Source organism: Macaca mulatta, chromosome 19 (assembly GCF_049350105.2).
Source record: "Macaca mulatta isolate MMU2019108-1 chromosome 19, T2T-MMU8v2.0, whole genome shotgun sequence".
In the NCBI taxonomy this organism is placed as follows: Eukaryota; Metazoa; Chordata; class Mammalia; order Primates; family Cercopithecidae; genus Macaca; species Macaca mulatta.
The window spans coordinates 68,367,208-68,383,357 of record NC_133424.1 but is presented as its reverse complement, the minus strand read 5'-3'; the positions used below and the strand labels follow the sequence as shown (position 1 = coordinate 68,383,357).

At 43.3% G+C, this 16,150-nt stretch overlaps 1 protein-coding gene across 6 annotated transcripts in view; it reads right to left on the bottom strand.

Moving 5' to 3' along the window:
• The window catches only part of NLRP5 (NLR family pyrin domain containing 5), a 69,575-nt gene that overhangs the window by 39,602 nt on the left and 13,823 nt on the right, over window positions 1–16,150 (bottom strand). For 3 of the 6 annotated variants that reach the window (XR_013408587.1, XM_077976206.1, XM_028838413.2), the window contains exons 2-4: window positions 13,775–14,134; window positions 9,613–9,678; window positions 2,348–2,404 (exon numbers count right to left, since the gene is read on the bottom strand). Coding sequence is in view for 5 of the 6 variants with exons in the window: in XM_077976206.1 (XP_077832332.1) it covers window positions 2,348–2,404; window positions 9,613–9,678; window positions 13,775–14,120 (469 nt within the window). In the remaining variant the exon portion in view is untranslated. 6 annotated transcript variants of the gene reach the window in all.

Here is a 16,150-nt window from a genome sequence, read left to right as displayed (position 1 = left end):
ATTGTATGTAAAAATGAATTGTGTTTGAGATGCAAATGAAATGCCTTTAAATACAGCAGATGGGAAGAACTGTGAACAAATGGGTCATATATTACAGGTAGAGACCATGGGATTTTCTGATTTGCTAGATATAAGGTGGAGAAAAGAAATATTAAAAAATACAGCTACTTAGGAAGTTGAGGCACCAGAATTGCTTAAACCTGGGAGGCGGAGGTTGCAGTGAGCCAAAATTGCGCCACTGCACTCCATCCTGGGAGACAGAGTGAGACTCCATCTCAAAAGCAAACCAGAAAAAGAAATGACTTGAAGCTTTTGGTGTAAATGACCAGGCATATAGTAATGCTATGTACCGACGTGGAAAACAGTGGAGGCAGATATCGAGCGAACGCTCCACCCAAAAGCAGAAAATATGCCCTTCTCAACTGCAAACAGACCTTCTCCAAGATAGACATATCAGGCATAAAACATGTTTCAAGTTGATGTGCTTTGAAATTATACAAAGTATGCTCTCTTAACACAATGAAATAAGATTAGAGATCAGTAAAAAAATCTGAAAATTTCGAAATACATGGAAGTGAAGCCATACGATCCTCAATAGGTCAAAGCGGGGAAACAAAAGGGAATTAAATACTTTGAAATGAGTGGAAACAAAACACAGCAGTATTTACGGTGTATAGAGTCATGCATAAAGGAAAATTTATAGCTATAAATGCCCAAGAAAGATCTGAAATATAACATAACTTCCCACCTTAAAGCAGCAAAGAACCTCTTTTGGGGTTAGTGAGCAGCAAACTAACCCCAAAATGGACAGAGAAAAGGAATAAAGAACAGAAGTAAACAAAATACAGAATGGAAATACAATAGAGAAAACAAACCCAGCAGTTTGTTCTTTGAAAAGAACAAAATTGACAAACCTTTACCCAGACTGACCAAACAAACAAACAAACAAAAAACAACAAAAAACAGACAGCTAAAATTACTGCAGTCGGGAATCAAAGAGGGTCACAACTAACGACCTTAAAGAAATGAAAAGGATTTTGGCCGGACACGGTGGCTCACGCCTGTAATGCCAGCATTTTGGGAGGCCGAGGTGGGTGGATCACCAGGTCAAGAGATTGAGACCATCCTGGCCAACACGGTGAAACCCTGTCTCTACTAAAAATACAAAAATTAGCCGGGCATCATGGTAGTGGGTGCCTGTAGTCCCAGCTACTCAGAAGGCTGAGGCAGGAGCATGGTGTGAACCCAGGAGGTGGAGGTTGTGGTGAGCTGAGATTGTGACACTGCATTCCAGCCTGGGTGACAGAGCGAGAATCCCTTTCAAAACAAAACAAAACAAAAAAGATGTGGTATATATACACAATGGGTTATTCAGCCCAAACACACAGGAAATTCTGTCATTTGCTACAACGTCGAGGAACCTAGAGGACATTATGTTAAGTGAAGTAAGCCAGGCACAGAGAAGTACCAGAGGATCTGACATTTGGAACCTAAAAATATCTAACTCAGAATTGGAAGGTGGAACGGTGGTTACCAGAGGCTGGTGGGGCAGAGAGTGGCCCGGGAAAGGTGGAAAACATTAGTCAACAGGTACAAAGTTACAGCTAGACAGGAGGAGTAAGTTCTGGTGTTCTACTGCACAACAGTGGTGACTGGTTAATAACAATGTATATTTCAAAATAGCTAAAAGAGGATTTTAAATGTTCTCAGCATGGCTGGGTACGGCGGCTCAAGCTGGTAATCCCAGCACTTTGGGAGGCTGAGGCGGGCAGATCACACGAGGTCGGGAGTTCGAGACAAGCCTGACCAACATGCAGAAACCCCGTGTCTACTAAAAATACAAAATTAACCGGGTGTGGTGGTGCACTCCTGTAGCCCCAGCTACTCGTGAGGCTGAGGCAGGAGAATCGCTTGAACCCGGGAGGCAGATGTTGCAATGAGCCAGGATCCCACCTTTGCACTCCAGCCTGGGCCACAAGAACAAAACTCCATCTCAAAATAAATAAAATTTTCTCAGCACAAAGAATATTTGAGGTGATGGATACGCTAGTTACTCCGATTTGATCATTCTACAATATATACATGTACTGAAACCTCATGACCCCATAAATATACACAACTCTTATTTTTCAGTTAAAAATCAAAAAACAGTAGTGGAAAGAATCAGAGAACATGCAAGGTTCTGTCCATGGTGCTGATCCCAAGATCTCTTAGGGAAGGGACACACCAGAGACAAATGAGAATGAAGAAAGGGAAAGTAGATTTCCCCGTCATTTGAACTGCATGGACTTCTCTCACCCAGCTTTCTTCCAGGAGGGCAACAAATGAATAAATCTATTTCCTTCACCTTGTTCTTTTGTCTCTGCCGCTGTGGCACTCTCTTGTCGCTTAGCTTGTGAAATTCCTGCAAAAGAGAAGGGAGAAGAAGAAACACAAACATACTATGTATATTATTCAAATCAGAGATGTTGGTCACCCCAGATAAACTTAGCCTTGCCATATTTTCTGACCAGTTTAGAGGACAGAACCACTGGCTCAGTGCCAGGGCAGAGTGTGCCAGTAACGTAAGCCCTGGATTCAAGATCAGACTATTCAAAATCAAAAGTATTTCTATACACTGGCAGTAAACAAAATAAAATGAACAACTTGGCCTGGCACAGTGGCTCATGCCTGTAATCCCAGCACTATGGGAGGCTGAGGCAGGTGAATCATTTGAGGTCAGGGGTTTGAGACCAGCCTGGCCAACATGGTGAAACCCCATGTCTACTACACATTCAAAAAAAATTAGCCAGGTGTAGTGGCATGTGCCTGTAATCCCATCTACTGGAAGGCCGAGGCAGGAAATTTGCTTGAACCCAGAAGGAAGAGATTGCAACAAGCCGAGATCACGCCACTGCACTCCATCCTTGGCAACAAGAGCAAAACTCTGTCAAACAAACGAACAAAAAAAAAAAAAGAACTCCACTTATAATAGCATGAACAAAATATTTCAGAATAAATTTAACAAATGAGAGACTTGTATCCTGAAAGCCACAAACATAACAAAAAAAATTAAGAAAACCCTAAATTAATGGAAAGACCACCATGTGTCCATCGGTTGAAGACAATGTTGTTACTGTGTCATATACCCAATATTAGTCTACATGACATAATGCAATCTTATCAAAATCCCAGCTACCTTTTTTGCAGAAATTTTAAAGCTGATTGATACTAAAATTCACATGGAAATTCAAGAGACCCAGAATAGCCAATCTATCTTGAAGTCAAGTTGGAGAATCACACTTTGAGTTCAAAACTATAAGGCAACAGTAATTAAAGTCAATGTGGTTCAGGTATAAGGTCAGATATAGAGATCAACGGAATAGACTTGAAAGTTTAAAAGTAATCCCACATATCTATGATTTTAGACAAGAATATAGACAATGAGAAAGAATAGTGTTTTCAATAAATATTGCTGGAGAACTGGTTATCTACACACAAAAGGATGAAGTTGAGCCCTCTACTTCATGCCATATACAAAATTAGCTCAAAATGTTTAAAGACCTAAATGTTTTTAAGAGCTGTAACTACAAAATCCTTAAGAGAAAATATTGGTATAAACCTTCTGATTTTGGGTTAAGCCCAATTTTTTTTTTTTTCTTTTTGAGATGGAGTGTTGCTCTGTCACTAGCCTGGAGTGCAATGGTGTAATCTCAGCTCACTGCAACCTCCACCTCCCAGGTTCAAGCGATTCCCCTGCCTCAGCCTCTCAAGTAGCTAGGACTACAGACATGTGCCACCATGCCCAGCTAATTTTTTGTAGAGATGGGGTTTCACCATGTTGGCCAGGATGGTCTGGATATCCTGACCTCATGATCCACTGCCTTGGCCTCGCAAAGTGCTGGGATTACAGGCGTGAGCCACCGTGCCCAGCCAGGTTAAGTAATTTTTTAAAGATATAACACCAAAAGCACAATCAATCAAGGAAATAAATTTATCTTCATAAAATTAAAGCCCGCTATGCTTCAAAGGACATCAGGAGTGTGAAAAGACAATCCAGAGAACAGGGAAATATATATTGTAAATCATGTCTCTATATAATCTGGATAGAACCTTAGTAAATTATTGCAAATCAACAATATAATAAAGTTAAAAATGGACCAAGGATTTGAATATACATTTCTCTGAAGACACAGAAGTGGCCAGTTAGCACATGAAAAGATTCTGAACATAATTAGGGAGATTCAAATCAAAACCACAGTGCATATTTCATACCTACTACGATAGTTACAATAAAAAACAGAGGAGCAAATGTTACTGTAGCTTTCATTAAGGTGTTGGTGAGGATGCAAAATGGTGCAGTCACTTTAGAAAAACTCTTTGGCAGCTCCTCAAAAAGTTAAACACAGTTGCCATATGACCCACCAATTCCACTCCTAGGTATACGCCTCCCTGAATCGAAAACACGTCTACACAAACACACATGTGAGAATCCATAGCTGCATCACTCATAATGGCAAAAACAAACAAAAAAAACCCCCAAATGTCCAGTCCATTATGTGATAAACAAACAAGAAGTGTTTTATATATATTTATATACATAAATGGAATACTGTTTTTTTTTTTTTTTTAGGCAGAGTCTCACCCTGTCACCCAGGCTGGAGTGCAGTGGCACAATCTGGGTTCGCTGCAAGCTCCATGTCCCGGGTTCACGCCATTCTCCTGCGTCAGTCTCCCGAGTAGCTGGGACTACAGGCGCCTGCCCCCACACCAGGCTAATTTTTTGTATTTTTATTAGAGATGGGGTTTCACCGTGTTAGCCAGGATGGTCTCGATCTCCTGATCTCGTGATCTGCCCACTTCAGCCTCCCAAAGTGCTGGGATTACAGGCGTGAGCCACTGCGCCTGGCAAGAATACTGTTTAGCCATAAAAAGTTACAAAAAGTTATGAAGTCCTGAAACAGGCTATGATATTCACAAATCTTTAAGGTATTATGTTAAATGAAGGAAGCCAGTTGCAAAATACAACAAAGCATCCGGTTTCATTTATATGGAAGGTCCAGAAAAGGCAAAAATCACAGACACCAAGTAGATGGCTGATTTCCAGGGCTTGGGTGTGGGGGGATGACGGCTAATAGGTATGTGGTTTTCTGGGGTGATGAAAATGTCCCGAAATTCGATAGCAGTGATCGTGGCACAACCTTGTTAATACATAAAACACTGAATTGTATTAGGATGAATTTTATGATATGTGAGTTTTCTCTCAACTTTAAAAAAGCAAGCAAAGTATATGAAGAGATTACAGACCGGTTCACTCAAACACAGATGCCAAATTCGAAGTGATTTATCAGCAAACTGTGTCCAGAAGTGTATCAAAGGTAAGTAATGCTGCTTATGTCACATGTATTCCAGAAAAGCAAGAATGATTTAACACTAGAAAGAAGTCTGTCAGTGTCATTCACTACAGTAACATGTTCAGGGAAAGTAATTTTAAGATCATTCCAAATTATGCAAAAATAAAACAGGACAATTTTCTCCACCTTGTTCTTTTGTCTTTCCTGAAGGATGTTTTTTTGGGTGATAGAAAAGTCCTAAGACTGGACTGTGGTGATTATTTCATGTTTACAAATTCTTGAACTGTATTCTTAAGATTTTATGATATGTAAACCTGCATCTAGTTATCTGGAAAGAAAAAAAAAAAGTCAGGTGCGGTGGCTCACGCCTGTAATCCCAGCACTTTGGGAGGCCAAGGTGGGTGGATCACGAGGTCAGGAGATCGAGACCATCCTGGCTAACACGGTGAAACCCCGTCTCTACTAAAAAATACAAAAAAACTAGCCAGGCGTGGTGGCGGGCGCCTGTGGTCCCAGCTGCATGGGAGGCTGAGGCAGGAGAATGGCATGAATCCAAGAGGTGGAGCTTGCAGTGAGCCAAGATCACACCACTATACTCCCGCCTGGGTGACAGAGCAAGACTGTCCAAAAAAAAAAAAAAAAAAAAAAAAAAAAGCCACTAGGGGAGGAACAGCTTTCCTTGTGGGGGTGGATTTCCATTAGGAGCTATGTTGTGAGCATCATAATACATTTGATCTATTAGACTAAATAGATTTGTCATATAAGAGATGAAAGAATCTGAAGTTATATAGAATTTATAACATCTAGGCCAGGCGCAGTAGCTCAAACCTGTAATCTCAGCACTTTGGGAGGCTGAGGTGGGTGTATCACCTGAGGTCAGGAGTTCGAGACCAGCCTGGCCAACACGGCAAAACCCTGTCTACTAAAAATACAAAAATTAGCCAGGCGTGGAGGCGGGTGCCTATAATCCCAGCTACCCAGGAGGCTGAGACAGGAGAATCGCTTGAACCCAGGAGGCAGAGGTTGCAGCGAGCTGAGATCCTACCATTGCACTCCAGCCTGAGTGACAGAGTGAGACTCTGTGTGTGTGGGTGGGGGTGGGGAGGTGGAGAAGGAAAGAAATAGAAAAAGAAAAAAGATCTAACACAAAGATGACATCTCAGTCTAGAAAAAAAAAAAAAAAAAAATCAGACTTTCTCTCGACTGATCTCCCTTGGGCAAATCTGTCTCCGGGCTTTGGAGTCATATGTACAATGCTGACCTCAGATGGATGTATCTTATTGCCTTCTCCAGAGTTTTGTGATAGATTTATGGAAACAAATTTCACAAACCATACAATTCATGTATTGAAAGTGTGCAATCGTGATTGAGAATATTCAGATTATAACCATCCCTACAATTTTAGAATGTTTTAATCACCCTCAGAGAATCCCTGCCCTTAGTCCTCACCCTCTAGGTTTCCCCATTCACCCCAGCCCTAGGCAACCACTAATCTACTTTTAGTATTTAAATGGATTTGCTGATTCTAGACATTTTATATGAATGGAATCATTCAATATGTATCCTTTTGTGATGGTTTCCTTCACTTAACCTAGTGTCTTCAAGGTCCATCCATCTTATAGCACGTATTAATATATTCTTTTTTTTAAGACAGTCTCGTTTTATCACCCAGGCTGGAGCACAGTGGCACAATCATGGCTCACTGCAGCCTCAAAAGCCCCCTGGACTCAAGCAATCCTCCTGCCTCAGACTCCCAAGTAGCTGGGACCACAGGTGCTCACTCCCACACCTGGCCGATTTCAATTTTTGTAGACATGGGGTCTTGCTACATTGCCCAGGTTGGTCTCAAACTCCTGGGTTCAAGCAATCTGCCTGCCTCAGCCTCCCAAAGTGCTGGGATCACAGGTGTGAGCCACCTTGTCCAGTCACATCATTCCTTTTTATGCCAAATAATATACTATTATATGCATATACATTTGATTCTATAGCTTGATAAACAGCTGCATTTATTAGGTTGGCTTAGTTTTAACTCCCTCCCAGATGGAGTTAACCTCTTGTTGCCCAGGCTGGAGTGCAGTGGCGCAATCTTGGCTCACCACAACCTCTACCTCCCAGGTTCAAGTGATTCTCCTGCCTCAACTTCCCAAGTAGCTGGGATTACAGGCATGTGCCACCACGTCTGACTATTTTCTTTTCTTTTTGTATTTTTAGTAGAGACGGGGTTTCCCCATGTTGATCAGGCTGGTCTCAAACTCCCACCCTCCGGTGATCCACCCACCTCGGCCTCCCAAAGTGCTGGGATCACAGGCATGAGCCACCGTGCCCAACCTTCGAGGGACATCTTTCCATACCCAGCCAATTAGTGATGACGAAAGCTTGTGACCCCCTATGACGTAAGCTTCTTGAGGGTAGCGTGTCTGTCTCTGATGGCCCTAGCCTTTGCACATAGGTAACACCTGGAGTCAGGTCTTTCCGGCACAAGCCCGCCCTGCCTCAATGTAACCATGTGAGATTTTAGCGTGCCACTGAGCTTCTGGGTCTCACCGGACAACTAATGACCGTCACTACCACATAGGATTGAGAAGCATGAGCTTCTCACACACTGGCACAGTGCGTGATCCACAGGGTCTGGAGAAGCGGTAGTTCTTGTGTCCAGGAGGAGTTCAGAGGGATTTCTTAATGTGGCTGACAGCAAGACCCTCGGCTTTTGCCAGGTTTGTTTCAGTCCCACTGTCAAGGTTAGTCTGTGTGTTTATTTTACGCTATCTCTAAGCCACCATTCAGTAACTTATAAAACCCCTAAGACGCAGTGTTTTTTGTTTTGTTTTGTTTTTGAGATGGAGTTTCACTCTGGTTGCCCAGGCTGGAGTGCAATGGCACGATCTCAGCTCACTGCAACCTCCGCCTCCCGGGTTCAAGCGATTCTCCTGCCTCAGCCTCTCGAGTAGCTGGGATGACAAACATGCGCCACCATGCCGGCTAATTTTGTACCTTTTTTTTTTTTTTTTTTTTTTTAAGTAGAGATGGGGTTTCTCTATGTTGGTCAGGCTGGTCTTGAACTCCCAACCTCGGGCGATCCACCCGCCTTGGCCTCCCAAAGTGCTGGGTTTACAGGCGTGAGCCACCGCACCCGGCCGTCTAAGACACAGTTTTATCACATGAAGGATAACACGTCACACTCACCTTGTGAAGCCTGGATTGACATCAAACTGAGCAATGCCGAACCTTTGGGACTCAGAGCCTCTGACTCAGATGCCAGTTACTCAGATGTTAGCTTTTAATAGATCTTTCCCACCCACAGCCTGAGCAAAGCTCCATCCAAACAGAGGTTGGTTTCAACCCCTTCCAAACCAGATTAGGTTTCACAGTCAACACTGGCTGCTGGGAGATGAGCAAGACGGTGGTGGTGCAGGTAGCAGTGAAGGATGTATGTTGTCTACACAAGCCTGCCTTTCTCCCCATGTATTTTGCCTTCCCTGGTGTCATCTCATCTTAGTTTTTTGGTTTGTCTTTCCTGTCCCACAACGTGTGAATTTCATGAACACGTGTGCTTCAGCCAACGATGTATTGTAAATACACAGAGTGGTGGCTGGCACGTGGTCAGTGCTCAGATGTTTGGGGAATTGTATTGAATCTGGTTTCATGCTATCTGGTTCTTTCCACCAAAGCCCCCAAACTGGGTTATTGGGAGGAGCTTGTCATAGCAGGGTCATAAGGTTACCCAAACTGAAGATGATGGGAAGTCCTCAAGTTGTAAGAAAGCCTTAAGACCACAGAACTCTTTTTTTTTTTTTTTTTTGAGATAGAGTCTCGTTCTGTGACCCAGGCTGGAGTGCAGTGGTGCGATCTTGGCTCACCGCAACCTCTGCCTCCTGGGTTCAAGCGATTCTCCTGTCTCAGCCTCCTGAGTAGCTGGGATGACAGGCGCCTGCTACCACGTCTGGCTAAATTTTTTGTATTTTTAGTAGAGACAGGGTTTCACCATGTTGGCCAGGCTGGTCTGGAACTCCTGACCTCAGGTGATCCACCCACCTCGGAGTGTTGGGATTACAGGCATGAGCCACCGAGCCTGGCCCCAGGTCACAGAACTCTTGAATTTGGAAAGAGAAAGACCAGAATTACCAGGTCCTCAGAACCCATCCGGTCAGCTAATGGCAGGGTAGTGAGACTAGCAAGGACACTGGACTACTGGAAGTCATGGTTCTAACCCCTAGAGACGCAAACTGGCTGCCATGTGTCTTTAAGCACATCTTATTTCCCCCAACTCCACCCCACTCACCTGGCACTTCTTCCTTGCTTGGTCCTTGGCCAGTCGTTGTTGGTTCAAGATCTTCTGGTGAATGTCCTACAAGACAAAGAAAAAGGGAGATTGGCCTCAATGAAGTCACTGTAATTACCCAAGCCAAGAACAAGAATGTCCTGTGCCCGAATTATGGAGGGGAACCAAGCCAAACCTCAGGATCTCAGTTTATTCCATGATTGGCCTATAACAGAGACCACGGAGTCAGACCTTCCTGTGCCAGCAGCGGCACACTTCAGTGTGCTGAAGTTTATAAAGAATTCTCTGACCTCAGTTTTGCTGGATGGCCTTGGGTAAGTCACACAATGAGGTTAATCATAGTGATTGTTTCTTTTCAGTCCTCAAGACCTGTTTTTTTTTTTTTTTTTTTTTTTGAGATGGAGTCTCGCTCTGTCGCCCAGGCTGGAGTGCAGTGGCCTGATCTCAGCTCACTGTAAGCTCCGCCTCCCGGGTTTATGCCATTCTCCTGCCTCAGTCTCCTGAGTAGCTGGGACTACAGGCGCCCGCCACCACGCCTGGCTAGTTTTTTTGTATTTTTTAGTAGAGACGGGGTTTCACCGTGTTAGCCAGGATGGTCTCGATCTCCTGACCTCGTGATCCACCCGTCTTGGCCTCCCAAAGTGCTGGGATTACAGGCGTGAGCCACTGCGCCCGGCCTCAAGACCTGTCTTGAATGCCAGACCCAGTTTAGTCAATGACTCACTACGTGTCTACTATGAGTTACCCAAATACAGGTGGCCTTCAACATAGAAGATCCAACCTTGACTACCCACCCCCCAATCTACTTTTCGCAAAACATCTCTTCCATGGGGTGAGGTCATGGAACCCCATCCACTCAGTTTATCATGCTAGAAACTTGGGGGTCACCCAGGACACTGTATTCTCTCTCTGAATTTAGTTCTGAAAAACTGTCTTGTATACTTCTGAAGCATCTTCCATTTCTCCTTCTTTCTGTGCCATCACCCTATGCTAAGCCACCTTTATTTATCTCATGGACACGACAAAGATCTCAGACCCGTCTCCCTACGTCTGTCCACGACTCCCTCTGGGTCACTCAACACTTTGCAACAGTGCTGAAATAAAAGTTCGATTATTTCTACTACCGCCCCTTTAAAACTATGTAATTGCTTCTACTTACTATTGCAAACATTTTCAAGATGCCATGTTATCTGACTTCTAGTCCGTCCATCTTTATCTCCTGCTCATTTCTCCGTGGCCCAGCCAAGCCCTCCGTTAAAGGCTTTGGAACGTCCCTACTTGATGCTCAGCATGTTTTTCTCTCCCGTGCTGAGACAACTTGGCCAACTCCTTTTCCTTTGCCTAAGCCTAAAGCTCACTCCTTCTAGGAAGTGACTCTAGACTTCCCTGTAATCTGGAATAGGAACTGCAGTTTTCTCTCTCTCCCTTTTAAGACAGAGTCTCACTCTGTCGCCCAGGCTGGAGTGCAATAGCACAATCTTGGCTCACTGCAACCTCTACCTCCCAGGTTCAAGCGATTCTCCTGCCTCAGCCTGAGTAGCTGGGATTATAGGCGCCCACCAAGCCCAGCTAATTTTTTGTATTTTAAGCAGAGACGGGATTTCACCATGTTCGCCAGGCTAGTCTTGACCTCAAGATCCTGACCTCAAGTGATCCGCCCACCTAGGCCTCCCAAAATGCTGGGATTACAGGTCTGAGCCACTGCCCGGCCATAAGACATTTTTATATAACATCTTTTTTTTTTTTTTTTTTAATATGGAGTCTCACTCTGTTGCCCAGGCTGGAGTGCAGTGGCTTGGTCTTGACTCACTGCAATCTCTACCTCCCCAGGTTCAAGTGATTCTCCTGCCTCAGCCTCCCAGGGAGCTGGGATTAGAGTGTGCCACCATGCCCAGCTAATTTTTATATTTTTAGTAGAGACAGGGTTTCACCATGTTGGCCAGGCTGGTCTCGAACTCCTGACCTCAAATGATCCACCCACCTTGGCCTCCCAGAGTGCTGGGATTACAGGCATGAACCACCCCTACCTGGCCTATATCATCCATTTTCTCTCTCTACCTCACAGAAAGCTGCAGCTCTCTGACACTTGACATGAGAATTCAAACACATGCCACGGTAGATGAACGTTAACAACGAATCTCATCTTTGTCACGTATTAGCCCATGAAGTTGGTCAAGTTATGTAACTTGGAAGATCCTCTACTACAGCTTCAGCCACGGGGAACCCATTTCATTGGGTGGGGTTGAGAGTCAGATGGGGGGCATGACAGTTTCACTGCAGTGCTGACTTGATAAACCCCAGCTCTAATTTTTATGCCCTCTTCCTGTGAATAATACCAACATGCCCTCCACACGGGGCCTCTTCCAAGTTCAGAAGACAGAGCTCTTGAAGTGCTTTACAGCGAACGCTGCTGAGCTGCATCAGGTGACTGATGTGCAGGCATGCCACCTGTGTGTGTATAAATATATATAAAAATGTACGTGTGTATCTATATAAATATATGTGTGTCTATATAAACATCTGTGTATATATAAACGTGTATATATAAATATATGTGTGTATGTATGTGTGTATATGTGTGTGTATATGTATGTGTATATATATACATGTATATATACATGTATATGTATATATGTGTGTAAATATACATGTGTGCATATTTGTATGTGTATATATAAATATGTGTATATAAATATATGTGTGTATATATGTGTGTATATAAATATATGTGTATAAATATGTGTGTATATAAATATATCTGTATATAAATATATGGGTGTATGTGTGTATATGTAAATATATATGTATATACAAATGTGTATATATGTGTGTATATATGTGTGTATAAATATATGTATATGTGTGTATATAAATGTGTATATATGTGTATATGTGTGCATATAAATGTGTGTATATATAATATATGTATATAAATATGTATGTGCATATACATGTGTGTATAAATATATGTATATATAGATACATATATGTGTATATATACGTATATATGTGTATATATAATATACGTATATGTGTATATATAATATACGTATATATGTGTATATATGTGTATATACATTTTTTGAGAGTCTCACTCCACTGCCCAGGCTGGAGTACAGTGGCATGATCTCAGCTCACTGCAACCTCCGCCTTCTGGGTTCAAGCGATTCTCTTGCCTCAGTCTCCCAAGTAGGTGGGATGACAGGCATGTGCCACAACGCCCGGCTAATTTTTTGTATTTTTAAGTAGAGACGGGGTTTTGCCATGTTGACCAGGCTGGTCTTGAACTCCTGACCTCAAGTGATCCTCCCACCTCAGCCTCTCAAAGTGCTGGGATTACAGCTGAGAGCCACCGCGTCCAGTCCACACCTGTATTTGTAGGGCCAATTCAGGGGCTCAGTCAAGGGATTTGTTTTCAGTCTACAGTTGAAGGGATTCTCCAGATAAAAAAGAACTACTATTGTCTTTTTTTTTTTTTAATTTATTATTATACTTTAAGTTGTAGGGTACATGTGCATAACGTGCAGGTTTGTTACATAGAACTACTATTTTCTAAATGACCTTTCTCCTAAATACCCTAAAATAACCACAGAATCTGATCTGAATTCTTGCTGCACTATGGACACCAACAGTCTAAGAAAGACCAAGGTTTAGATGAGCACCTGGAACCTCAGTCCTTCATCTCATGGCCAAGTGTGAAACTCACACCGAACCACTATTAGCGTTCTCAACCAACGAGGTTCTTAGCCACTTTCTAACTCATTGCATTATTGAACTTTTGCAATGGCATACACAGTATCACATTTCCTGTTCCAAGATGTGGGAACCAAGGGTTAGAACAGAAGGAGACGTTCCCAAAGTCTCACGACAGACCCGTGATAGTGCCACTCAAGCTTAGCACTTACACCTCAAATCCTATTAACTTCAGTGGAAGTCCATGTGAGTGGAGCCGTTGTCTACCCATTTTTCTCCCTCCTCCGTCACTTTACAGGCTAGAGACTGCACTAATTTCCAGCCAATGACGATGACCAATGAGATCCTTCTCACAGCTCAGACTCACACTGCAGAGGTGGACCCGGTTACTGAACAATGATCCTCCCCTGTTCCCGTGAGAACCTGAAATCACCTTCCCTGCCCTGGACTTGCCCCAAGTCTCACTTACTTTTCATGTCATCCCTTGCTTTCTCCGAGAGGGTTGGTAGGTTCATACTTTCAAAGATGCTAATGGACGTAGCCCAGGCGAGCGACGCTCCGTAATACTCATGTAAGAGGAGTGCCAGGCATTCCACGTTGGCGTTCTCGATTTCGAACTGTGGAATAGAGCATGTGGTCGATTCTGAAGATTTCTTCTTTAGTAATTCCTTAAATGTCTGAAATTCTTCCTTGTCTAGCTCGTGGAGACACCATTGCAGCCCGTAGCTGGAAAAGGTGAGTGATTTGTCTCCTTCCATCTTGAGACAAGGCTGAGAACTCAGGTTTTGGGGGAAAAGTGGATTCTTTGGTAACATGGAGCAAGTAGGACCTGTGGAAAGAGTGACAAGATTCAAGAGGATCTTGCAGCAAATCCTAGAGTTGATACAACTAATGTCAGTCACCTCACTAGATGAGCAGCCTTCTCGCTTTTTAATTCTTCTTGGATGAAGCATTTGTTGCCACAGTATCTGTTTATCCCGTTACTAGAACATCAGTGCTGGGATATTTTGTTTTCTGTACCCTTAGTTCCCAAACAGCATCTTAGAGTAAAATTGGACATGCATGCCACAGATGCTCTTGGCTAGTATGTCGTACTCAGAAACACTGGCTGTGGCCGGGCGCAGTGGCTCACGCCTGAAATGCCAGCACTTTGGGAGGCCGAGGCAGGTGGATCGCTTGAGGTCAGGAGTTCGAGACCAGCCTGGCCAACATGGTGAAACTCCATCTCTATTAAAAATATATTTAAAAAAATTAGCCAGGAGTGGTGGCATATGCCTGTAACCCCAGCTACTCAGGAGGCTGAGGCAGAAGAATCACTTGAATGTGGAAGGCGAAGGTTGCAGTGAGCTGAGACTGCGCCATGGCACTCCAGCCTGGACAAGACAAACTCTGTCTCAAAAAACAAACAAAAAACCACTGGCAAATAGATTCCTACTGTTACTAGTAGCCAGTTACAGGATTCTTCCATCAGCTGATTTCTGTTACGTCTGTTGACATCGAGTTCCATAAACACAGTAAACAGTCTTGGTGTAAAAATAAACTGATAAATACTTGAAAGTCATATCTGATAAGGGATTTACATCTAGATAATATACATGCAGTAATAGGGAGACAAAGAATCCAATTTCATATGGGCAAAGGGTCTGAATATCCATTTCTCCAAAGAAGCTACGCAAATGGCTAACGCACACATGGAAAGATTAACGTCGTAAGTCACCATCAGGACCAATTCTACCCCTATTTGCTAACTCATTTTACAGATGAGCATCCAGGACCTCTGCTATGAATTGCTTCTCTAAGTTGTCAAGAAGCCTGGTCTATGATGACATCAAAATGTAGCAGTTTTAAGATCCCAGGAATAATTCCTAAATCTCTCAAATTTCTTTGTCATTATAAGAGCTCTATAAATAGTGACAACCAGTACTGGTTGGCCAGTTAGAGCAAATCTTGTTTGCCCCCACCATTACTTTGTGGTAGACAACAAAGCAATCGAAGGAATACCACGTAGCAAAACATTTTAAAGACTCACATAGACAGCAGCTTGTCATTTTCTGAGGGGCAGTATTGGTGTGAGGTCACCCTTGCTTGACATCTGTGCATTTATAGTTTTTGAGCTACACTTGCAGATACGCAGTAAGGTCCTGTCAAGTCACCTCCCTGGACCTGGAACCATCCACCAAGGGAAAAAATCAGCCTTCAGGGGGGCAGGTTCTCTTAACACTGATTTTTTGCTCTGCTCACTTAGACAGGGCACCTGCTTTATACTCCCTCACCTGCAGGGACAAACTCGTCCCCAGTAGTTAGCCCCTGTCTTTCCTTCTGCCTACGGTTCTTTCCATGGGAAAGTTTTAAGATGGGCTTGCTGAGATTACTTCAATTAATTAGGAGAGTCAGAAGATAACTTATAAAACACACAGAAGAAAATATTTAAAGGAGGGTAGAGATGGGAGACAAGAGCCTAGAGATGTCATGGTAGCTAAAATCTATTCAATGAGGGGTTTTTTTCCTTTTTTTTTTTTCCTGACTGAGTCTTGCTGTTGCCCAGGCAGGAGTACAGCGGTGCAGACAGAGCTCACTGCAGCCTTCAACTCCTGGGCTAAAGCAATCTTCCTGCCTCAGCCTTTCTAGTAGCTGGGACCACAGACTTGCTGTCACTGCACCAGCTTTTTTTGTTTGTTTGTTTGTTTTTTTAAGTAGAGACAACGTCTCACTATGTTGCCCAGACTGGTTTCAAACTCCTGGGTTCAAGCAATCCTCTTGCCCTGGCCTCCCAAAGTGTTGGGATTGCAGGCTTGAACTACTGCACCCAGCCAAATTTGAATTTTTTTTTTTTTTTTTTTTTTTT